This window comes from Thalia democratica, chromosome 2, assembly GCF_965202585.1.
Source record: "Thalia democratica chromosome 2, ktThaDemo2.hap1.1, whole genome shotgun sequence".
NCBI classification, from domain to species: Eukaryota; Metazoa; Chordata; class Thaliacea; order Salpida; family Salpidae; genus Thalia; species Thalia democratica.
The window spans coordinates 54,111,249-54,136,380 of record NC_139166.1 but is presented as its reverse complement, the minus strand read 5'-3'; the positions used below and the strand labels follow the sequence as shown (position 1 = coordinate 54,136,380).

At 26.7% G+C, this 25,132-nt stretch overlaps 2 protein-coding genes across 3 annotated transcripts; both read right to left on the bottom strand.

Moving 5' to 3' along the window:
* Window positions 1-7,909: 7,909 nt before the first annotated feature.
* Window positions 7,910-10,941, bottom strand: LOC145829928 (uncharacterized). Of its 2 annotated transcripts, XM_082937814.1 has the most exons (7): window positions 10,818-10,941; window positions 10,576-10,638; window positions 10,392-10,455; window positions 9,801-9,884; window positions 9,417-9,544; window positions 8,970-9,076; window positions 7,910-8,220 (listed from the first exon to the last, which is right to left on the bottom strand). In XM_082937814.1, exons 1-7 carry the CDS (start codon window positions 10,908-10,910, stop codon window positions 8,040-8,042), a joined length of 720 nt encoding a protein of 239 aa, XP_082793940.1. In that variant the 5' UTR covers window positions 10,911-10,941; the 3' UTR covers window positions 7,910-8,039. The 2 variants fall into 2 exon arrangements, with proteins under 2 accessions (XP_082793940.1, XP_082793941.1); XM_082937815.1 differs by lacking the exon at window positions 10,392-10,455 and having other exon boundaries at window positions 10,593-10,638.
* Window positions 10,942-11,721: 780 nt separating this feature from the next.
* Window positions 11,722-15,188, bottom strand: LOC145829658 (uncharacterized). Its single transcript, XM_082937511.1, has 5 exons — window positions 15,062-15,188; window positions 14,624-14,808; window positions 13,365-13,883; window positions 13,141-13,226; window positions 11,722-12,780 (listed from the first exon to the last, which is right to left on the bottom strand). Exons 1-5 carry the CDS (start codon window positions 15,090-15,092, stop codon window positions 12,648-12,650), a joined length of 954 nt encoding a protein of 317 aa, XP_082793637.1. The 5' UTR covers window positions 15,093-15,188; the 3' UTR covers window positions 11,722-12,647.
* Between the last annotated feature and the right edge of the window lie 9,944 nt (window positions 15,189-25,132).

Sequence of the window (25,132 nt, the reverse complement as noted above, 5' to 3'; positions counted from 1 at the left end):
TTTTGGAGCTCTTTATAGTTATATAAAATAAATTTTCATTGTTAGAAAACTAATTTAATAGATGTTCTAAAATAAAACTGCTTATAAGCTTTTTTTTTAGTTTTTACTGTTCTTAAGACAAGTGTTTTTAAAAATATATTTAGCACTTTTTGTAAAATAATATGATTAAAAATATTGTTTTACGTCATTTCAAATTTTAAAAGCAGAAGTTCAGAAGTAGTACTTATTAAGTACTATAATATTAAGTACTTATTAAGTACTAAAAAAATAATATACATTTCATAAATTATTTGCAAAAAAGTAGTTAAGATAGATGTGCCCTTTTTTATTTAAAATTAATAACTAAACTTTAAATTAGGGGTCAAATTTGTCTTGTAATGCAAAAACTTTGGCCCTCTCGTGCTTTCTAGCTAAAAAAAAACTAGTGCAGAAGAAGCAGGCTCAAGCTTTATGAATGCACTTTTAATCACAATTTATTAGTTAAAAATATTTTTTAGTAATCCACAATAGATAAATAACCGTGGCTCTTAGAAGACTTTTTTCTACACATTGTGGCCCGCGAACAACTTTTGCTAAGGAAACTGGTCCCTTACTTATAAAAGACTGCCGACCTCTGGTTTAAATTATACCCAAACACGTTTTTTTCAAACTATAAACAATCATTAATTATTGGTAAGAACTTTTTATAACTAATATGGTTTTAATTTAGATAAGTGATAAACAAAGATAACAACAATAACAAAATTGAGAAATGTTTATCAAAAAAGATTTTAGCACTTTAAAAAAAAGTGCGTTTTAGTAATAAATAAAATAAAAAATATTTGCATATTTTACGCTTGATAGAAGGAAATTTATGAAACTGAATGAGTTAAGTTTTCTGTTTTACTAACAGTTTAAGTACTTAATTTAAACTATCCGTCTGTCCTTATTTAAATTTTATATATTATGAGCTTAATTAATAAAATACAATTCGAATAAAATATTCTATTTGCAAAACATTTTTAATACAAAAGTGAAATTATTAAATTGATCCGTTGCAATTTGTTTATTTAAATTTTCAACTAAAAATATAAATATTAAGACTTTACGTTTTTCTTTTCTGACTTTTATTTTTTTGGAAATAAATCATCATAATTGATGATCAGAAAAACGGTAGTTCAAAAGCTATGAAATATAGAGGATTTTTACCAATAATAAGTAGTTTGAGTCTACCAATACAATAATTTGGTAGTTGCAAAAGTTGAGTTAATTTTGTACAACTAAAACATATATTCAGCATCAAATAACGAAAATAAAGTAATGCTAGTTAGCTTATAATTTAGCTTTAGCTTACTTTAACTTTTATATTTGTTTTTGAATCTTATCCTGTAACACAAAATAAATCAAGAAGTTTTAAAACTAACAAGACTTAGACTTATATTATTAAAAAAAAGTTGTAACAAAAGAATGCTAACTGGAAAAATACTTTGCCTGTATTTTATGCGGGAACGGGTCTGAATTGCACGAAGATAAAATTGCACGAGGGGACTAAATTGCACGAGAACAAAATTGCTCGAGGGAACAAAATTGCACGAAAACGATTTTGCACCAAGGGTCAGTTTTGCACGACAGTAAAAAAATGCAGAAAAAAAAATAAACAGAAAAAATAAAGATAAAAATTAATTTAATAAAAAAAAAAAAAAAGTTACTGACCCAAAGTAAAGGTTAGGGGTAACAGTGAAAGTAAAATAAAATTAATAAATAAAATAAAAATTATAATAAAGAAAAAAAGTATAACTAAAAAAAAAAGCTACCGACCGAGGATTAGGGTAAGGGGTAACAGTGATAGTTTAAATAAAAAATTGAATAAAATTAAAGATATAAAAAAAAAAAAATAAAAACAAATAACTTACCGACCGACCGAGGTTTAGGGGTAACAGTGTTAGTAAAAAAAAAATAAAAATAAATAAATAAAAATTAACCCGTGCAAAACTGTCTCCGTGCAAAAGTGTCTTCGTGCAAAAGTGACCCTTCGTGCAAAAGTATCTTCGTGCAATTTTGTCCCCTCGTGCAATTTAGACAGCTACCATATTATGCACTGCATAGTATTAAGTTAGGTATAGGTTAGTGAAATTTTTTTCCAAACTACTCAGTGAGCTGTTATTAGACTACATAAAAATATCAAAAATTATAGTTTAATAACAGAATTAATGTTAAATAACGAGAAAGTTTTTTGCTGATTTTTTTAATATTTAAAACAGTGACAAGCGTAATTTTTACTTGGTAGGAAATGTAAAATATTTATACTTTTTTTTTGTATTTTACTTAAAAACCCTATAAAAAAAGTTCAATTTAAGTTACTTTTAAAACAATTCTGTCACAATAGTTTAAGGATTAGTTTCTTATTAAAGTTATTAGTATATTTGGGCTAATAAACAACAAAGTTCATAGAGAAATACAAACCAAAGTAAACAACTCAGCTGTAATAAAACTTTATTTATATAAACTATAGTACATAAAAGTATCTATTAAACTCTTTCTTGATGTTTTAAAGCAGACTCAGTTTCAGTCAAAGACCTCTTCAGTGCTTATCTAAAAAAATCTTATTCAAACAGAAATTTTATTAGTTTTCGATAAATCAAAACATACAATAGTACATAAAAGTGTTGTAAAAATATCTTTAATTACGTAAAAATAAAATTTTACATGTTTTAAGTGTTTTTGGTTAAATAAAAGTTAAACGCGACTGTTTCGGTCTACTCTATAAAGTTCATTTTTTAATTTATAACTTTTTCATGGTTTTTGCCAAAAAACTTTAATTTAATATTAAAAAGTTAATTGAATTTAAAGTTGTTATTAAAAATTCAGCAACATTTTGACTGTAAAAAGTTACTAAACAAATAAAAACTAGTAAGTGTTCGCGTTTAAGCCATAACTAAAAAACTAGTAAAAAATCAATTAAACTTTTAACTATTTTTCTTATTAAAACAAAACAAAAGCTTTAATCTTTTCAAATAAAAATCCAAGGCATCACTCAAAAACTCGAAAAGCACCAAAGTAAGCTTTCGCGCTTTCGAACAGAAACGACCCGTTGTCTTCCGCGTTCGAAATGAACAGAGTGGGCTTGATGCCAATCTTTTCTTTGTAGTTCAACCAAAACACCCCTCCGTGGTAAGACGAATCCTGGTAGTTGAACGAGTTGTATTTTCCGTACTTTGTATTCTTCCTGTTTGAAAGCAGACTTGGATTAGCTGATTTTTTAATTTGCGTCTTTTAATTTTCACCTTAATGAGATTTTTGTAAATTTGGTCTCAAGAGTTGAAAAAAGTAAGTAAAATTATAGTAAGGTTTAAAAACTTTTAATTAAAAAGCTTTTTTACTTAAAATTTTTTTCATAAACAAATGAAATATAAATTTAACAAAACATTTTATAACTGTATATTTAAAATTTGAGAAATATTAAAGTGTTATATATCATTTTTTCAATTATTATGGTTATCATCAAAAAAAAGTATTGTTTGAAATCTACAATCTAAAATTTAGACTGCTATTTAAAAAATACCATTAAATTTTTATTAATATAAAAAAGACAAATTTGAATATAAGACAACAATGTTGTATGAATTGTCGAAATATAAACAAGAAAATAAAATGAAATAAAGTCATATATCTACAGTCAGAAACAAAATTAGTTAAATGACTTACTTAACTTGAATAGCGCATGAAGTTAGTAAAACAACTTCGTTATTTTCATCTGTCTTTATTGTGTCATAACAAACATTATTGTTACCATCGGTATTGAAAGTTATCTGAAAATATTCAAAACACGTTACTTGCTTGTTGATAATTTCTTTTAAATTTTACTACTTTATGTTAAAAAGTTAACTTTTTAATGTAAAAACTTTTAAATCCAAACGTTTAAATTTTTGATCAAAAACAAAAGCAATTAAACTTAAATTTGATTAATTATATACACATAATTGAGACCACCGTTTAACTTTTACTTACAAAACACCTAAACTTAATCGATTTTTAGTAAAACTTCTTAAAAATTAATCTCATCTTTTGCAGCTTACTTAACATTAGTGAATAATTTTGTTTATTTTAGTACTTGGTTACCTTGAATTTTTTTAAATTTAACCTTACTACCTGTGCATATATAAAGTAGTAGCCAGGGACAATTATTTCCACGTATGTGCCATTTCTGCCCATGTTGTTGATGTCCACGTTCATATGGAAGGAATGTTTTCCCTCTCCCCACTCAAATACTTCGTCTGATTAGTTTTTTATTTTTTAAAGAATGATCAATACATTGATGAAAGCTATTTGTCAAAGCCTGTACTATCATGTGCCGTGAGACACGGTATGAAAGATTACATTTTTAGTTTTCTTAGTGCGTTACAAAATATTAAAGTCTGATTTAATGTTGAAGCACAAACTTATGAACACAGTGATATTTAGCTTACTTTTTATATTATTAAATATTTGTGTAAAACGCTAGCTTGTATAGATTTGAAGTTGATAATTATAGTTTATTGAACGGTAGAAAAAGGGCTCAAAATAGTTGGTCCTAGTACCTGGTGCACGAAAAAACCTTTCGGTTATTGAGTCGCACACCACTTGGATACCTTTTAACGTCTTGTCTAGGACTTGTTAATTCATATGTCAGCTTTTTTATAAAAATCTGTTTTCTAATATTACAACGGTATTTCTGTATCACCTTTTTTAGTAAATAGTTCGTTGAATATATTTTTAGGTTCATATTTTACTAAATAAGTTTTATTTGTTTTCTAAAGCCAATCAAAATGAAATTTTTATAATGGTTTTTTAATAGAATCAAACCAACTTGGGCTAGGGTTTTGAACTTTTGCAGACTCAGATTCAGTGTCATCTCCAACACTGCCTTCCAGGTGGGTTCCCACGAAAGCTGTTTGATTAATTTGTTTTACCTTTGATATGTTTGTATACGTTGAAGAGTCTTTGAAGTACATAGAAAGTATTTTTTTGGTTTGAAAAAAAAAGCTTCTTTAACTGATGCTGATAAAGTAATTTAGCACTTTAGTTTAAAAAACAGTAGTAAAATAAAGTATATTTAAAAAAGAGCGTACAAACCTAGTGGTCGTTTCCTCAATTAGGTTTTAAAAAGCACAACTATCATTTAAAGTAAAATCTATGAGTGTAAAAGTTTAAGCTGTCAAAGAATAATTCAAATCGGAAACGCTGCTGATTCAATTAGGTTTAATTTTTTTCAAGTACTTTTTAAACCTTTTACATTTCTTCGTTTTCTACATAATTGATCGTAACTAATCCCCTGTGAAGTGTGCCTAATCTAAATCAAATGAAATTACTTTAGTACTTCATTTCTTAATTTTATGTTTTAGACAGCTACTTACGTGCTTATCATGTTGCTTTAAACTTTGGATTTGTGTTATCTGTAAAAATACAAAACTGTTTTTAAATATTATAAAAATCGGTTTTTCAGTCTGTTTAGTTGTGACTCAAGCATATAAACAAAGAATTTAACCTTTTTAAGTTTTTAGTTATTTTATTGTTTCTATAAATAAACTAAACTTTTTTGTTAAGATGAACTTCTTGACATGCATAATCAAACTTTAAAAAAAAATGTTTTATTAAAAAGTTGAAATATGTTTAAATATACTTTCTATACAAAGTATAGAAATACTTTGGTTTGTTTAGTTTCTAAAAATTCATTGTATATGAAAGTTAGTTAAAATAAAAATGTTTTTAAGAAATAAATATCTTGACAATCTGAAACATAAATTTTTACAATATTTGCTCAACAAAAGTTATACAATTAACAAACCTGGTGTATAAGATAGTAGTAATGAACAAATGTGAAGCATACCCAAAATGCCAATAACAAAGAAAAAAATGAAACCTGTTTTTCTGATTTTAAGACCTTGCGACTTATTATTGTTGTCGTTTTCAAAAACATCTATTTTAGAGTAAAAAAAAATATTGTTAAATCAAAACAACTGTATTCAAAACATTTTTTTATAAAAATAAAAGCTTGAAAAGAAATAACCTGTTTTGTTTAATAAAACTTTCTAATCATTAAAATAAAGTTATACAAAAAAAATCAGTTTAGAAAAATAATTTAGTCTAATAAAAAAGGTTGTTACATAACGAAATATTATTTACGCTGAAACCACAAAAACAAAAACTACTACTCTTGTTGTGGAAAAACCACAAAAACAATGGTGAATTGAAACAAATAAAGTTTGAGACTGAACGAGTGAAGTGTAATTGAAAATTTTCCATGAGTCACGAAATATTTTAAAATAGAATCAGCAAAGATGATTTGAATATTTTACACTGGTCAAGGGTGCTTATCTTACTACTAGCGTTAAATTATCAAAGAATAAAAATTTTGTTAAAGTCTTTCATACAATAAATAAAAGCTAAAGTAGAGAATCTATATTAAATTTTTTCTATTTCAATTTTAATACAAATGTTTTAATGACCATTAAATGTATGCAAAAAAATTTCTTTTCATTAAAAACTAGCTTTATTGAGCACAGTTTGTAGCACCAAAAGGGATTTACCAACTTTCGGAAAACTTTTTATTACTTAAATATAATTTTAAAAATATATTTTAATTGTACTCTAAGAAAATCAAACGAAATTAATAGGTTAAGCTTAATCTAAATTTAGAACATTATAAGAGGTGTTTACGTAGGAATATAATATAATATAATATCTAACTAGAAAATATAAACAAAATCATTAGAAGTATACTTTACTTTTCAATACGTTAGTTATAAGCTTTTTAGTAACGAACTTGCTATTTATGTAAATTTGTAAATGTGCATTGTAAGAGCCGAGCTGCAGAAAGTTTGAGCTTAAATTGTCTTATAATTGCATTTCACAGTTAAAAAGACAAAATTTTAAAACTTTCAAAAACAAAACTTAAATAAACTAGGGTTAAGAGATAAATTAAAAAATTTCCTATAATTTTTTTTTGCTTAATGTTTTTGTATATGTATTTTATAAAATTATCATTTAAAAACGTAACTTTTTATAGTATTTTACTTTATAGAAATTAAGTTTCATGATCAAAATCCAATTTTACTTTTAATTAATCTTAAACCGTTGTTTTTTTTTCTTTTTTGAGAACTTTGAGATAGATGAAGGGCTTTTAGTAAATATACAAAAATTGCCTTTCCATTTAAATAAATTTGCTATAACTATAGCATAATATAACATCATATAACATAGTTTTATATAATGTAATTATATCATACAACTGTAACAGCTTGTTTTAAAGTTAAAACCCCGAATGAATTGTTAAATGTTAATAACTACACTTGTATAGTCTTATCATATTTTGCCATTATTGTTTGTCAATTTTTTATCAATATTATAGCTTTTATTTTCCATCAAATGTAAAGTTTTTTGGTATATTTTAAACCAACACTGTTTGCTTTAAAAAATATACTTAAATTGAAAAAGGAAAGAACAAAATGAAAAAATGTTTAGCTTAAGCTTTGTTTTATCGCGTGTTATACAGTTTTGAGTAACGTTTTTAAATTCATTTATTTTAAAGGTATGTTTCATGTTAAAACCTTAACATAAGCTATAAAGTTACTTTGAGTACGTAGGTTAAATATTCTAGAAACAAAACATAAAATATAAAAAACGAATAGTTTTTATCAAAAGTAAAATTCTAAATATGTAAAAACAAAATGTTAGCTTAAAATGTTTTAAAGTATAGGTTAATAAACTTTATATACAAACATAGTTTGTTTTTTATAGTTTATTACGATAGAAAAAGTGTGTCAAAAGGTTTTTAGATAGAAAAAAATGTTCACACATATAACGCTATTTATCATAAATTTTGAGTTTTGAATTTTTTTTAATGGTAAAAAAACATCAGTAAAACTCAACCCATTGCAACGATAAACGTTTTCTGGGCAAAAGCGAGTGTGTTACATCATATGTAATTTTACGTAATATTTGAAACTAAAATATATTAATATAAACATTGTTAATACACAAAAATCTAATATAATTCAACTCCATTTTCGTTCTCGCTAAGTCTACTTGCTCAGAAAGTAAAGACCGAAGAAAGACTTGGTTGAGTCCATATAAAACATGTGGTTGCTGTCTTGGACGTCTTGCTTTGGACGGACGGCAATTTCGTCCGATGAGTACAAGTAGAACACTCCGCCCTGGTAAGCCGTGTCCAGCCATCTGGCTGTAGATCTATTTCTTGGTACTCTGCGTATTAAAAAAAAATAATGTGAAATTGTGTGGATTTGATATTTAAGAAGTATTTAAAGATTGCTGAAAATAACTTTTTTAATTTAAAGGAGACCATACTTTTATCAATACAAAAAGCTTTACCAAATGTATTTAGTTCTATGTTTCAATGTTAGATTTTAAGTTACAATAAGTAAATTTTTTTGTTACATGCTTTTAAAAAAGTTAGTATATATTATTTAGTTTACTGAGCGACAAAAAAGTGCTCAAAATGTTTGGTCTTAGGGCCTGTTGCACAATGAACCTTACGGTTATCGAGTCGCACACCACTGGGATAACTTTTAACGTCTAGTACAGTAGCAAATTTTTTTAAAAACAATGAAAACTTTGTATAACTTTTTTTTGCTTACTAAGATATCATACATACTTGGATTAAAATAAAATCCTACATTGGTTGGTTAAACAAAATAATCAAAAAAAAAAATTCACGTTCAAAACTGACAAAAACTAAAGCTCAAACTTATTCTGAAAACCCATACATACCTTATTCGAAAAAAAAAATATTCATTAAAGTTTACGGTACAAAAAAAAAGTGTTGTATACTTTAGTGTGCACAGCTTGTAAATGCTTTAACTAACATCGAGGCTATATGGTGCTTATTAAACTTATTTTTTTATTTACATAAATTGCAACTTGTAAATTTTTTCAAGTAAATACTTCAAGCGGTAGTTTATTTTATAAAAAACGAATAAGCGTAATTTTGATACCTGACTTGCGATGTGCAGGACTCCATGAGAACAAATTCTCCCGATAATCCCGGCCTCGCCACCGTTTGGTAACATACCTCATTTCTACCAAGTGTGAGAAAACCTATCTGTTGGTTGATTGGAACTATTTTTGTTGCTTAGTAAGAATGTTTTATATTTCAAAGAACTTAAAAACACTTAAAAATAGGTGTAACTAAAGTCAATTAATAAATAAAAGTTTTTATGTAAAACATTATTCGCTTAATTTTTCGATCAGTTTTATAGTTTCGTTTTAACTAAAGTATAGATACTCCAAGATAAGCTAGAATAAAATATACCAATCTGTTTAATTCAGAGTAAGCTTGGTTTTTAAAAATTCATCTTAGACGTAGCTTACTCCGAGCCTATTTTTTATAAAACTGGCCAGATAATTTTGCAATGCATAGCAATCGTGAAAATCGTAAGCACCTGCGAGTAGATGTAGTAGAAACCACTGGTTTCCACCTGCAAAAAAGTGGAGCCCTGGTCGTTGTGCGTGTACTTAACGTTGAACTTGTACGTAAGCGGACTGGTCAGGTTCCATCCGAAGTAATCTCCTGGCATTAATAAGTTTATTGAACACAAAAATGATTAGTAATTTTTTTTTCAAAGGACCTGAATGTACAAAAAGACCTCTCGATCATCGATTCATACCACAGATGCTCGATTTAAAACTATGATGAGTTGAAATAAATCAGCAGTCAAAATTAAAACTTTACAAAAAAAAAAAACAAAAATCATTACTTTTTTTTAGTTAATTTAAGTAAAAGATGAATTTAATTTTTGAAAGAAATTTCTGTTAACCAAACTAACCCTTCATGACCGTGTGTGAGTAGGGACTCTTCTGTTTTCCCAGGACTTTTTGGTATCCTACTGCATGGGCTCCGATAACGACAGCTACTCACATACAATTATGCTCAAAAAGGGATTTTTTTTTGTAATAAAAAGAATAGAAAATAAAAGTATAAATACAGATATAAGAAAAAGTATATTTAAGTTTTGTGTATGTTATACACAAGTCAAAAAATAAGAAGTGGAATGTAGTTTAAAATAGAAAGCAACTTGTTTTATTATTTTACTGCGAATTTTAACTTAACAATCTAGCATAACCAAATGCAAAAGGTTTTTCTTTTTTAGTTTGCTATTTAGATCGTCTTGATCAAAAATTTAATTTGTTGACTAAAAGCTTGACAGAAAACTATTTTCGGGTTTGTAACACTATAAAATAAGTTAAATTTATACTTAGTGCCAATTTCAATAAGTACTTGTAAAAAATGTTGTCGTATTATATAGTTCTTTTGTAAAAACCAAATTTTAGTTATAATACAAGTTTTGCAATTTTAAAGATTAAACCTATTAAAAATCAATCAGAAGAAAAAATAAAAATAAACTCAAACAACCAACATGTTGACCTTTTGCTTCGGGACAAAACTGACTCTTTTTTTATCAAATCGCTTTCTTTGGTTTTCTAAACATTACTAGTTTTTTAACAAAAAAAGTAAGCTTTTTTTTATAACAATTTAAGATTTAGAAACTGAATCAAAAAACCTCTTTTTTGTTATTAACAAGCCTAACTTAACTAACTAACCTTTTTTTCAGTCAAACCTTGTTCTGAGTAGACATTTTTGTATTGAGATCTAAGATGTGAAACCTGGTTTTCAATAAGTTTGAACGTATATTCATGTTATAATTAAACAACAGCTATCTATCAAAACTAAATTAAACAAAAAGCTAATAGTGGAAAAAACAAAAAAAATTGTTAACTTTTGCCATCGTTAATAATTCTAACAAAATTCGTGTATGTTACTTCAAACAACTGAAACTTATTACCTGGAAAGACAAATATAAGTGAGCTGCGACCCAAAACAGCAAAATGCTGTACTTCAGCAGAGTTGTGTTTGTTGTTTTCTTACCACGAATCATAACAAAAAAACTTTTAGAGATTTAAAATTTTTCGGCAAAAACGAAACTATTCTTTTTACACCAGCGTCCTATTCAAATTCTCAATTCACTTGCTATTGTCTTCATGCAAGAGCTCTTGAGAATGAAACAGACAACAGAGGCGTGAACCGCTCTCGATGTGATGTAAGGTGATTATGATGTAAGGCTCTCAATGTGACGTAGTTTGTTGTTGGGGATTCAGAAATGCTCGATTATGTAAAACACTTGAAACACACTTCAGCGTCGAGCTTTGTTTTCATCCTTTGTTTTTGTCGGAGTCACATGCTTGGAGCTTTTTTCTCAGCCTTTCGGTTGGTTTAAGTGTGAAAAATCTTTTAATGAATTTTGTGAGTGAGTACCAACAGTTAGGCTCATTGTCCATTTTGCATTATGTAAAAAATTAAAAAACAAAAAAAAGTTGTTAAGGGAAAAAAAAAATTGTTTAAATCTTTATATCTGCTTGCGCAACTACTTGCTTTAAAATTTCGCAATATTTATGCAATATCCTTCCTTTCTCACATTAAACAGTATTAATAAATCATTAAGTTTATTTAGTATTTTTTAATTAAGAATTTGCAAACAGTATTAACGCTTACCGACGGTAATTAAGATAAATAAATTTATGGTATATTAGTTTTACAATAAGCGTTTAGATCCAGATATTAAAAAAATCGTTATACAGTTTTCATTGAACCTAAATAAAGTTTTTAATCACTACGTAAGTTTAAACAAATTGTTTGTTTTTATTTATAAATTAAAGTTAATTAAGTAATATTACAACTTTTATGAAATTTTTATTTAATTGGCGATTAAAAAATGTTTAGAAAAAAAAAACAATATTAAAAATATAGGTAGTAAAAAAAGTGAAACCACAAAAAGAATAAAATTTTGCGCCTAGTGAAAATACTTGGTCCCAATACAATTTTCAAACGAACTGAATTCGTAGTACGAAAAAAACATTATTACTGGATTATATAGACATTTTATTTTATTATTATTGGCGTAAAAAGTCTATCCAAGGCTTGTGGTCTAATGATCGAATTGGTATGATCAAACCTTTTGATAACTTGTCTACGGCATTTGAAAGTCCAGACTTAGGCTCTGTAGACTTTCGCCAATGTTTTCGTATTGGCGTATAAGAAAGCAAAAAAAAAAAAGTGTTAAATATTTTCATAAAAAAAAAGGTGTATAAAATAAAAGTTTAGAACTAGAGCATTTCTGCATAATATTAAAACGTGTAAAAATATTTTTTTTTCTAAAATTAATACATACATTTAAGGCTAAAAAAATTATTGAAAACAAAAAAGTGTTATGCTGACAAAGTATGCTCAAAAAATTTAAGGAAAACTCACTAAAGCAAGCATACAAAAGATCTAATCAACAAAATATAATGTTTTGATTTAAATTTATTTAGAAAAGTTTTTTCATTCTAAGGTAAGGCGGTAAAATATAAACTTTAAACTTTTGTAGATACTTTTGTACATGAAAAATTGTAAAATGTGTATATAACACCTTTATGTGTGTTTCAAATTTAATATAACAAATGTTTTATAACAAAACGTTTTTACGGCTGACAAAAAACGAAACCTAAGTAAAAATATACATGGTTCATCTAACGTTTTTATTAAAATACTTTTTGATAGAAAAAATAAAGATAAATAATGTATACACTACATACTTTAATCTTTCATATGTTAAAGTATTAATGGCAAATTGCTTTTATAACTCGCAGCTACTTGATAGCCACATTTTAACTTTTTTGTCAGTTTCAAGCATTTCTTCTGACTTGATTGTGTAAGTAGGCAGCTTGATGTGATAGGTTGTTGATTTCATTTGGTGTTCGGGTTCTATTCTGTATTTAAAATATAGCTGTTTAATTAAAACTTTTTTTGTTACTCTTTAAGTCTGAACCTATTACAATTAATTATAATTTTAGCAAAACTTCTAAAAGCTTACAGTGATTAACTGAAACTAATATAAAAAATAGAGCTTTAAATGTAAACTAAGTATTTTTAAAAAGTTCGATAAAAAAATATTATTACACTTTGAAATGGTTTCTTGTCAATTCAAATGCTAAATTTTTTTATATTTTAAAAACACAACATATTTTATTGAATAAAAGTCAATTTTACTTAAACTTAAGTTTCAAAGAATAGTTAACCTAAACATATTTTATCATCGAGAAAAATACTGAAACAAAAAGTTTATTTACTTGTTCTTATGATTGTTTATAGGAACTAATCCGAAGTTCCTGCACTGTTCTCTCGAAGCAGGTGGTGTTTTAGGGTAAACATCAGCCTGTAAAATAAAAAAAAGTTATATCGTATAAAAAAGAAAATCACATTACTTCAATATGTTATAAGCATCAGCCTGTAAAAAAAAAGTAAATGACAAAAATAGCAAATCAAAAAACAAAACTACAAAACAAAAACTAACGAGCCGCATTCTTTCTTTTTGTATTCGCTGCATCAAGACTTTTCTTTGCCTGTAAGACAAAAACTTTTCGCATGACTCTTTGATCGGCTTCGGGTAAATAACTTTCTTTTTGACCCTCAGAACACTATGGTCCGTTGATGTTGGCAACTTTCGCTTAGGCTGCATCGGCGCTGTTTTTATGTACCTCACTGCTGGTTTTTTTGCGGGTATTTCATATTCCGGTGCTGTGTAGCATTTTCTCGGGCAGTCTAGTTTTTGACCCTTTTGAGGTTTCCACACTTGCCGACTCAAAAGTAGCTGTATGTCTCTCTTTTTTGGTCTGTCCAAGGCTGAGTGGTTTAATTGATGAATTTTCGGTTTTGAAGCGAGAACTTGTTTGATGGTCAGGTTCAACGGAAGAGATTTTGAAGCGTTCAGAGTTTTTGTGTTTATATCATGTCTGGAAGCTTTAAAGTTTCTGAACAATAAGGCACCTTCTGATAAAATCCGTTCCTTCGAACTAGTTGGTATGCGATTAAGCTGAATAAATTAATAAAAAAAACATTATTTCAAAACCTCCTAGAACGAACTAATTTTTTATATAAAATCTGGTTTATCGTCTAAAACACGGGTCGGCAGCCTTTTATATTCGCAGGCCAATAAAAGAAAGTGCTCGTGGGCCGCACTTTATATAAAAAAGTCTTCGCGGGCCGCAGTTTTTGTGAACTAATTGCAATAATCCATATAAAAACACTATTTTAATTCAAAAATGTGACAAAATAAATTTTAAAAAAGCACTAGTAATGAGTTATAGCTTACTTTACAACCTAAGTGTAAGTTTTTACCGTAAAAACTGATTATTTAAATGCCTTAAAAAACTTGTTTTTAGTTAAAAAATATCTTGCGGGTCACAAGGTTTGGCTTTGAGGGCCGCATTTGGTCTGCGGGCCGCATTTTGTCGATCCCTGGTCTAAAATAAGTAATTCTTTACACAAATTTTCTTTGTCTGTTGTTTTTTTTTTGTTTTTAAGTTTTGCAACACTTACAAATATGTACTGTAAACAGTATACTTTATTTTAAATTTTTCAAATAATATGTGGTAAGTTTTCTACTTCAAAGTAGTAGTTTTCAAATACTTTTTTGTTCAAAAACAGTTTTGTGCAACTTTAAGTTTAACTCTAAAAAGCCTAGACAAACAACTTTATCCAAATTATTTTCTTAAGGTGTAGCAGTGCAAGGAAATTTTTTTTATAAATAGAATTTAATGCAAAACAACAAACGTTTTTGCAATTACTCAAGCTCGGGTAACAGCTTTGATTCTTGTTTATGACATCACAGTAGTACGCGCTGTTATTCCTCCACCTATCAGTCAGTTCCTGTTCACCCTGGGTCATACTGGCGGCGAGCAAAGTTACCTTTTTAAAACGACTCCTGATTTTTTTCATTATTTCAGGGTGCAACTGTCCTGATAAAGATGTTAAAAAATATCAATTTTATTATTATATTATTAAAAAATATCAATTTTATAAAGAACTGTACTAAATGTAATAAATTTTAATAAGTCGTTAAAACACTAGTTTTGTTTTTAAGATTTTTTTGAAGCTTCTATTTTAATCAAAGTTAACTTATCAACATAACTTATTTGCAATTTTTTATTTAAAAAGCTCTAAAATAAGTCTGAACCGCATAAAACTTTCAGAATATAGCACTACTCTAACCTATTTTTGGTTCGTTTTTTGAAGAATGCATGTTTTTTTTCAAAATCTACATTGTAAGTTATGCTTTAACCTTGAAAAAATCTAAAGTTCTAAAATATAACTTCTACTGCTTCAAAGTTGCTGCTTAAGTACGATTAACTGAAGACGACGGCCTTTGTACGTCATAATGGGCTAACAAGTTCAGAAACACTACAAAGCAGTCACTTCAAAAGAAAATTTTAAGCCAAACGCTAACAATTGGCCGTAAATATGTTTACAATATTGTTTTCTGTTTGTTTTTCTTTAACAGATAACTAACTGAAACATACCGAACTTTAATTTTATTAGTAAACAAAACTAGCTAAAACTGTTTTTCTAAATATTATAAACATGATTTTAAAATAAAATAGGTGGTATTTCATTAAAAAAATTGTCTAATGCAATATAAAAAAAAGTTTATAAATTTAACTACATACTAGTAGTTTTTTCAAACTTATTTATACACAAAAAGTGATTTATTTTAACTGTTCTTATGCTGTTTTTTCGATTTATAAAAGATAAGTTTTCATCATAAACGATTAAAACTTTAGCTTATTTAAATTTAAACAAGTTTCTATTTATACAAAATTCGCTAATTCTAAAAATAAACAATGTATCACCACAAAATATTAAAACAAAAATTGTGAATACCTTTGGTAATTGTCTTGTTTTTTATGTTAAAATATTTAAAAAATAATTTGATATATTAAATGTGACTATTTCATCGTATATTGATTTCTTGAAAAATATTTTACTATCTGATGATAAACTAATTTATAACGGTAAACGTTTATTAAAAGTTTTAGTGAGCAACTTAACGCTGATTTGTCAGAAGTTTACATAAAAATATTGGATTTTGAGCTAAAACGAACTTATTTTCATTTAAATTTAGTTTCAAACAAAACATCTTGTTTTAAATTTAAATAAAAATAGTATGTAGTTGATAAAAATTATAGGCTGTCACCCACTAAACTTCAAACTTTTTTGTTAAAACTTAGAAAAAATTTTGATATAGCTTTATTAAACTGAAAACTTTACTAGTTCTTATTTAATATTTACAAACATCAACAAATCTGAATTAAAATAATGCAGAAATATTTTACGATCCACTCTCTAAGATAAAACGATTCCAATAATAACAACTTAAAATTACTTAAGGTAATTTTTGTCATATGTTTCAGTTCATAAAGTTTGTTTATTATAACAAGTTAAACGTTTTAATTTCTTGTCATGCTTTTATGAGAAAGTATTTTTGAAAGGTCTACCAAATTTTACAGTTAAGACTGTGCTACTAAAAATACATTTTTGCTTTAATTTTGTTGTTTTAAAGATTAAAAACGTAAATTTATGATTATTTTATAAAATATGTATTTAAATTTTTACATAGGAAATAAATTGTACAATTAACAGATTAGAAAAACAAAAAAAAAACAAATTCAAGTTGTATTAAACTTGGAGTTGGTAAAATAGAAAAGTAACTAGAAAATGTTTACATTAAAATTAGTAAGTATAAAGAATAAGTTAATTCAGTATAAAAGTTTGTTTCTAAAAATGTGTATTTGTGAAAACATTAGCATATAGTTCTAGAAATGAGTATTCTAGTCATTTTACATTGTATATAAACAGTATTCTTTATATTAGTTTATAGATAATAATAACCAATTGTTTTAAAATTAAACTTTTCAAAAGTTTTGCTTATTGTAAAGTTTAGAATACTTTTGTGATAGTTAACTTAAATGAAAATTATAGAAAAAAATTAAAAATTGAAATTTTTTTTACCTTATAAGTTAACTATAAAACTAAAGCACTTAAAAGGTTTAGAGCATCACACAGTGGAAAAGAAAATTATTAAAATTGCAAAATTATTAAAAAGTAGTAAGTATTTATTATGTTTAAAGGCAATGATTTTTTCTTGAGAACTTCTCGTAGACTATTTTTCGGTGTATTTCTTTACTTCTGTGGTAATTTTTAGTTGTAAACATTTAGTAAAAACAAAACTTTATTTACTTAAACACAAGATTTTGTTTTACAAAACTCGGCCAAGTTTTTGAACAATGCACAATTTTTAAACACTATTAAATGTATAATTAAAAAAAATATTTAGATAAAAAGGGAAATTTAAAAATATTTTAAAAGTAAAATTAAAAGTCATTGACTTTCAAAAAACTTGGTCTTTGGTTTGTACTCAGGTTATTACTGAAACATAATCTTACAGATATCAAACTCAAAGCAAAACTGTCAAACTAACTGCATCCAACCAGCTCGATCCTATCCAACAGGAACCACAGCGAGGAGCTCTTGTCCCTCTTCACTTCGTAGAATTCGATCCTGAAGGGGACGTTGTCATCCACGATCCCCAAAGAAGTCACCACCGGGTTCCACACCCCGCTCTCCTCGAAACCCGCCGTTTCCGACCACAGCGTCTTCCTTCTCGTTGCCATGCCAACGCCGAATGTCTGCACCGCTTGCATCGGGATTCTCTGAGTATCGAAAGTAACTAAGTTTTTGTGAAAATATGATTGGTTTTTTAACATTTTCTTCTTTAGTCGTCAAGTAGGTAAAGCTTTAATATGTTGAAGACATTCTTACATTTCTTGTTAGTATTGGTTAAGATATAGATGTTTTCTACTGGTTTTTTATAGCTGTGTTAGTTATAGTTCGTCTGATTTGTTAATTTTATTTAAAGTTTTAAAGTTACTTATTATAGCAAGTTGTGCTGACTATAACTTTTATTTTTCTTGAGCATATTTAAGTTATAAACTATAAATCATAATCTTGTGAAGGAAAAAGTTAGATAACTGTTTAGGAACTTTTTTTAAAGCCCACTCATACTTTTATTAATAAAAATGTTTTTACAAGTTATTAAAAGCATATTACATTTCAATCTCTGTTCTATTTTACTTTGAACTCGATATTTGTACGATTTCAAATTTTAATTTCTTTAATGAAAATTAAGAGCTAACTAAATAATTTTTGCTATTACTTATCCAAACTTCTATTAAAGTTTGACTTATTTTAAAGTTTGTATAGTTATTGCGTTCATTATATCTTTAATTAGCTTACATGGGTGCTGTTGTGTTTGTTCAATTTCGCCCATTCAAACGAAAGTTTACAGGAGCAGTTGCCAGTGGCAACTATCAAATCACTGCTGATAAAGGTTTCTTTTTCGTAGTTGTTTTTGTATATGAAAGCTTCGACTAACTTCAGCCCGAAGAAGTTTTTTCTACCTAAATTGAAAACGCTTAATAAAATAATAAGTTTTTTTAGACTAAATTAATTTTATTTATTCAAAGTTATATAACACACTTTTAAATTGATTTAATAAAATAATCTAGTAATTTTAATAAACCAGTGAACAGTTGTTTCATGTTTAGTCTTTTTAAAAAAATCGGTCGTACTCCAAGGCTGCCCTCATTCTTGATATTCTTCCAAGCACCGTGCAGAGTCCAGTTTGTTTGTACTGAGTCGTTTTTCTCTACACCTGCAAAATTAAAGAAGTAACGGCATTTAAAGTTTTTATTAAATATTTTTGGAAAAAGTTCACCAAGTATGTGTATTCTGTCTTGTATGTATATAAAAAGTTAAGTGACAGGTGTTCTAGAAAACAACTATGTATTGTATGTTATACATATGTTGTACATATATGTTACACATTGCTTAAACTATTTTTGATCGTAAATCATAACCTGTGTTATATTTTATATCTGTCAATACAACTAAACCACTAGTTAAGTAGTTTTTTTTTTGAAATATTCGCCTAACTTTCTAGTGTACAGTACAAGTTTAAAAAAATACCTATTTTCTTAATTTTAAAACAGCTTAACTAGCACAAGTTTATATGACTACATGTTTTACAAAAATATTTTTTACGATAGAAAACTGTTCTACTTTTTGGTTTTCGTACATAATTTCTTTATAAATTAATAACTATAGTGTCGTATTATGTTGTTATTTTTTTTAACTTAAGGATTTGGTTGATTTACTAACCGTGTGGTTAGCATTCAATAACTGTTAAAAACAAAAAACTCATTTAAAACCCTCTCAAAAATTATGCTTTGATACTATAAATAGAAAAAACAAAAACAATCAAAAAAATGTTGCGACACAATTTCAATGATTTTTTTTTAAATAGCCTGACTTTTATGAGATTTTACAAATTGATATAATTATTCTAATAATTAGTCTGATAATTTCTGAAAAGGCTTTGCACCTTTCAGAGAAGTATTTCAAAATAAAACATTTGGTTTGTAAATTAAAGCTACATTTAGTTGATTCCTAAAAGCTTAAAGCTTTACTTTGTGCAAAAGTTTTCATTAAAAACAAAGTATTTGTTATTACTTACTGCATGAAGGAAAACTTTGCTCCAAGATAACTTCATCTACGACAACCTTTTGCGTTTCAAAACCGTTTTCGCATGTTTTTGAGCTTTTACATGTTCCGTTTCCTTTTTTGGTTATTTCAGCTTTGAGAATTACCTACAAAAAACTTTTCTAGATTTTGAGGAGATTAAATTGCTTTAAATTAGTTTTAAATTGACTTTGTTTATAAGTTAAAGTACTTTAACTACAAAAAATACTGAAAATGATGCCTAGCATTTTAAGCAAAAATTTAGAATTAAGTACAGAAGTTATAAGTAGTTAAAAATAATAATTTTTTAACTAGGAAACAATTTCTAAAAGGTCTCAGTTGAGAAAATTTGTTTCATTTTTTCAATTACCATGTATTCATTTAAGCAAAACCAACTACAGTTAAAATTTATATGTCTTGAAAATAAAACAAGACTTAAAATCAAAGCTTTTTTTTAGGGCTAAATTCACAAACTTTAAATAAAAAATTCTATAATACATCATTTACCTAACCAAAGTATATAATAGCTAACACGAAATTTTTAACTCTCAGTATCAAATTTTTCCTTACCACTTTCAAAACTATAGAAACAATGCATTCATAAATTATAAAAATTTATTAAAAGTACAACAACTAAATTTACCCGATAAAACATGTTGTCCTCGGGCAGCGAGACGGACGTCTTAAAATAACTCCAGCTGTCGATCGGCGCCGATGAGTTGAACAGGGTCCGGACCTCCTCGAACGGACCAATTTTAGTCTCTCTGGCCAACACGGCGCTCAGTCCCGCCTGCTCGCACGACACACGGTGGTGAAAAGATAAGGTGAATGGGAAATCCCCTAATCTGGGCGAGATGAGCCTTGCGGAATATTTCTCCCCCGCCCTCCAGTGGGGTTCCGCCGAAAAGGTCGCGAACCTGTAGAAGTTGTCGTGACCAAAGTCCCTGACCCCTTTGCACCCATTATGGTTGCCGTCGGTGTTCAGCTTGAAGCTCGCGTCCCCCTGATTGGTCAAGAGCTTCAGCCAATCGCAGTTGAAGGAGGAGTTGATGAACTCGAAGCTGCACTTGTGGTGGTGGAGGCCTGGTACTGATGCGGATATTTCGACGGGTCTCCGGTCGTTCTGGCTTATTCGCTCGAACTTCATACCGTGGTATATTTTGTATGCTGTTTTAAAAATGTAATTAGTGAAGAATAAAAAAAAGGGTGTTGAACTGATGCTTTTTATGCTAGATGCGGAATTTTTTTAGAGTGTCAAAATGTTTTTGATAAAAGGCCCATAAGAAGTATGATTGGTAGTACAAATAAACTTTTTTTAATGAGAGCCATTAAAGAGCGTTAACAAACGTAAAAAACTATATGTACTTTTTCAAAAAAATGTTAACACTTACAACGTTGTTTTTGTAAAGTTTAGTTTGTCTACAATTATTAATACACATTTTAATAACTTATATTCATAATTGATAACATGATAAGACTATAAATACTTAACATCCAGACAAAAAAGACTTGTTGGAAAATCTAAATAAAAAGAGCGTAATCAAACAGTTCTTTTAATGTTAAAAGAAATAATTAAAAATAATTATTTTACTATTCATTAAAGATTTTAAGCCAGTTATATTAAATATTTCAAAATTAAAAATCTGTGTAGTAAAAGTTACTGTGCGTATAGAAAAAATGCTTATGGCTAAAAAATAAAAATAAAATGTTTTTATTCTTAAAAATTAGAACTATATTGTGATGTTTCTAGTAGTGGATTGACAACGATTAACTTTTATTACAGATACTACAATCAAATTATTTATAAATAAAAACATTAAAATCATAATTTATGCATAGAAAACTCCTTACACAGCAAACAAACACGCAAAACTGTTTTGGTTTCTCAAAATAGTTTTTATTTTTAAACAACACAAAAAAATAAACTACCAAATTTGTTGAATTCATCATCAAAAAAATTCGTTGGTGCTGTAATATTGGTTAGAAAAAAATTTAATATGTTAATTAAAAAATTATTATAGTAAATTTATGAAAAACTCTTTAAAAAAAAAAAAATTGTTGTTAAAATGTCTTTTGTTAGTACTGTTAAGTGTTACTTTAAATAAACTTTTCAATGCAATAGTCATTATTGTTAGTTATAAATCAAACAAAATTAGGTTACAGTAGGTAAACTTTTGTAGATTTGTTTTTGTTTTAGCTCAAACTTATTTTCAAGATTTTCGTATATATAATTCATAGAAATACGATAAAAGCAGTAGAAACTTATAATTTAATAATAAAATTTTCAAGTGTAAAGTAAATAAAGTTTATCTATAAATAAAATGTGTAATAGTGTAATAATTAAATGAATAATAGTTTATGAATACTCTGTCCATTAAAAAGTAAATGAAGTTGAATATCATAGATAACTTATTTAAATCAACTCTAAAGTAAAATAAAAAACCCTAAGCTTCTATCAACATATGGATAACTTTTAAGGTAATGTTGTTGTAGCCTAAAGTTAGTAAAGCGCTTAGTTAAACTTACTAGTAGGACTTTTTAAAACATCACCTTCTTTATAGCTGCTGGTTTTGTCTGAAAATGAAAATAAAAATGTAACTGTTGCAAATATTTATCTATAGATCATTGAATATTTTGACAAAAAAGTATGTTTTTAGCTGCAAATAATAGTTGCCAAAAGCCGCAAAGGTACCTACACTAAAGTTGTAGATGGAAAAGTCCCGTTGAAAAGGCAAAACAATACAAAAAAATAGTTCTAATTAGATTTATAAAAAAAAACTTTCTTACTTTGATAAACGGTCACTACTAGACCAACAACAACGAACAAAAGAACAACTGCAACAACAACTTTAGTCTTTTTATATTTACAAGTGGTAGCGAGTTTTTCCAATATGGTTTTACGTTTTGCTTTTCGTTGTGAGTCATCTGTTTTATAGTTTTTGAATTGAAAGCAAGTTAACAAAATCTACATTCCAAATAAAATTTTAATCTGTGTTCTCTAAGGTTTTAAAAGTATCTTTGAAGATTATTTCTATGTTGAATTAATAATTATTTTATATCTTTACTTATAGAAAATTCACGTTAACATAAGAAACAAGATTAAATAGTATTTAAACATAAAGTTTTTATTTGAAATATACCTTTGTAGGTTTATAACACTTTTCATCAAAAATTTTTTTTTTATCTGTTAGTAACTATCTTTTAACCAACCGTTTCTAGTTCTATTTTGAATAAAAGGTGTTTCTACAAACACATTCATTTCTGATTATTGTTTTCAAAAGAAGAAACTACGTATGTCATAAATTTACTGTTCAACATTCTGTAAGGAATGATTGGTAAGATTTATTAAATTAATCAAACTAAATTTAACTTTTTAAACTAAACAGTAAGCTAAATAATATTTGTAAATGTTTATTAGTAAACAAATTTTTTTTACAGCTGGGTGTTTAAGAATCTTGTTTAAATGAAGGATCTAAAACAAAAATTATATTATCTTCATTTAAATAACCTTCACAATGCCAACTTTTTAACGACATTGTACACTTTTTGATACTAAATTTGTTTAACTTTTTTAAACGTGTAAAGTATTTTTAAATATAGTTTATTTATTCAAAGTTTTAAGAATTAAATCGTATAACAATGTTTTCAAATATGTTAAACTAAAACAAAGTAGTACTAAAATAAAGATATTTGGCTAAAAGTGTACACTTATAACTTGGTTTTTAGTACTATATTTTTAATTTTTTTACAAAACACCCCATAGTAATTACTTAATAATACTTTCTTAGACCGTGAAGCTGTTATGCTTTGAAAGCCTGTAGAATGATATAAGTTCTTTTTCTAAATCGTAAACTTTTTTAGTTTATATGCATTTAAAAGTTTCGTCAAGAAAACTTTTTTCAAGTATTGTGTTAAAGCTTTAACACATTTATTGAAAATAACTCGCTTATTTTTTTCATAATATTTCTACTACAAATAAAAACTATTATTTTCTAGTTAACTAGTCTATCATATTTCATCTCATTACAGTTAACTAAGCGGTAAAAACTTTAAAAGCTTTTGTTAACATAACAATGCAAACAAAAAATAAACATTTAAAATACATCATTCAAGTTCAACTTACTTAACTAAACGTCATCAAGTTATTTTTAATATAAAAGTTATAAATAGTTACTATGTGGGTAATATAGTATATCTACTATGACAAACTTATTTCTATTTTTAAAACTTTAAACTCTTTAAAACTGTCTTTTACTACTTTAAAGTAAGTTAGTTTAATTTTACAAAGGAAATAATGCTTAATATTTTAAAACATAACTGATTTTACTTTTGAAATTTAAATCAAAACTTTAATAAAAAAGAAACTTTGATATTTCACGCTGATTCATACTTAAGAGTATTTGAACTTTTAACAAAAAAAAAAAAGATAAAATATTCTAAAGTTTCAAAGCAAAAATAAAACTGTTTTCTTAATGTTTTTAGTTTATATTGTACGTTTTTGTCATTAGCAACATTATTAACAACAGAATACTATACTTCGGAAAGTTGCAAAAGTTAGCTACAAAACTTAATTTATAAAACTGTATTAAAAAGTCTTCAACTGCTAAAGAGTATACACTACTTAACTTTTTAAACTGGTTACTTCTAATTAAATTTAAAACATGAAAAACCAAAGTAAAACAATCAATAAATAAAAGGCTTTTCATCATCAAACATCAAAGTTTCCTTTTAGTTATTTAGGTATATTAAAGCTGCTTAGATTATAAAGTTTGAAAATAATCTGACACATACAAAAAAATAGACAAAATTGTTGTGTTTAAAACTTATGTGCTGACAAAACTTCGTTTGTAGTAACTTCTCAACGAAAAGTGGTTAATGCAAAGGTGCTATTCGAAAAACACTACAATTTGTATTGTAATCAACAATTTAAAATTCTATTTGCTTTTACAACGAATAAAGCTTTACTGCTAAAAGTGTCATTAGCTCTAGCTTCTAACTTCCTTTGCTTTTATGAAATTGTATGACAGTAGTCGCCTACACAGTAAAACGAACGCTGGTGCTAAAGTTCCATAATGCAGGTGGTTTATTTGACCTAAAGTTTTTACTAATGACCAAACTGGATTTAAACCACTAAATCATTAACAGTATGAACCGTAGCTTGTAAGGTTAAGCTATGTTTTTTGTTAATTGTTTCAAAAAAAAAAATGAACAACAAAACTTGTATTATTAAAGACAAAAGTTTGATATTTTCTATTTGTTTTAACTTGTTTTTCTCATAACTATTAATTCTAAACATTGTTTTTTTATGGAGTGTAAGAATTAAACTACAAGTAAAAAATAAAAAATGTAAGATGTTTATTATTATTTTAAAAGTTTGTTGATTATCTTAACTTTTTTATGAACTTTTTTTTGTTCATGTACTTACGACAACTTTAGAGTCTAAAACTTTCTAGTAATTAGTACACATTATAACACTTTGATTGATTCAAGCTGTTAAATAAATCGAATTTGTTCAGTTTTAAACAATTTATTCAAAAAACAGTTAACAAGAATGAAAACGAAATAAGTTAAAAATAATATAGAAATTTCAATCAAAATATTACTTATTAAGTATAAATTACTATTTTTTATAATGTTGGTAAAACGTTGAGTATTTTATAACATTTTGGTTTAAAACAGTATTTCTATATTGATTACTAAAATTAC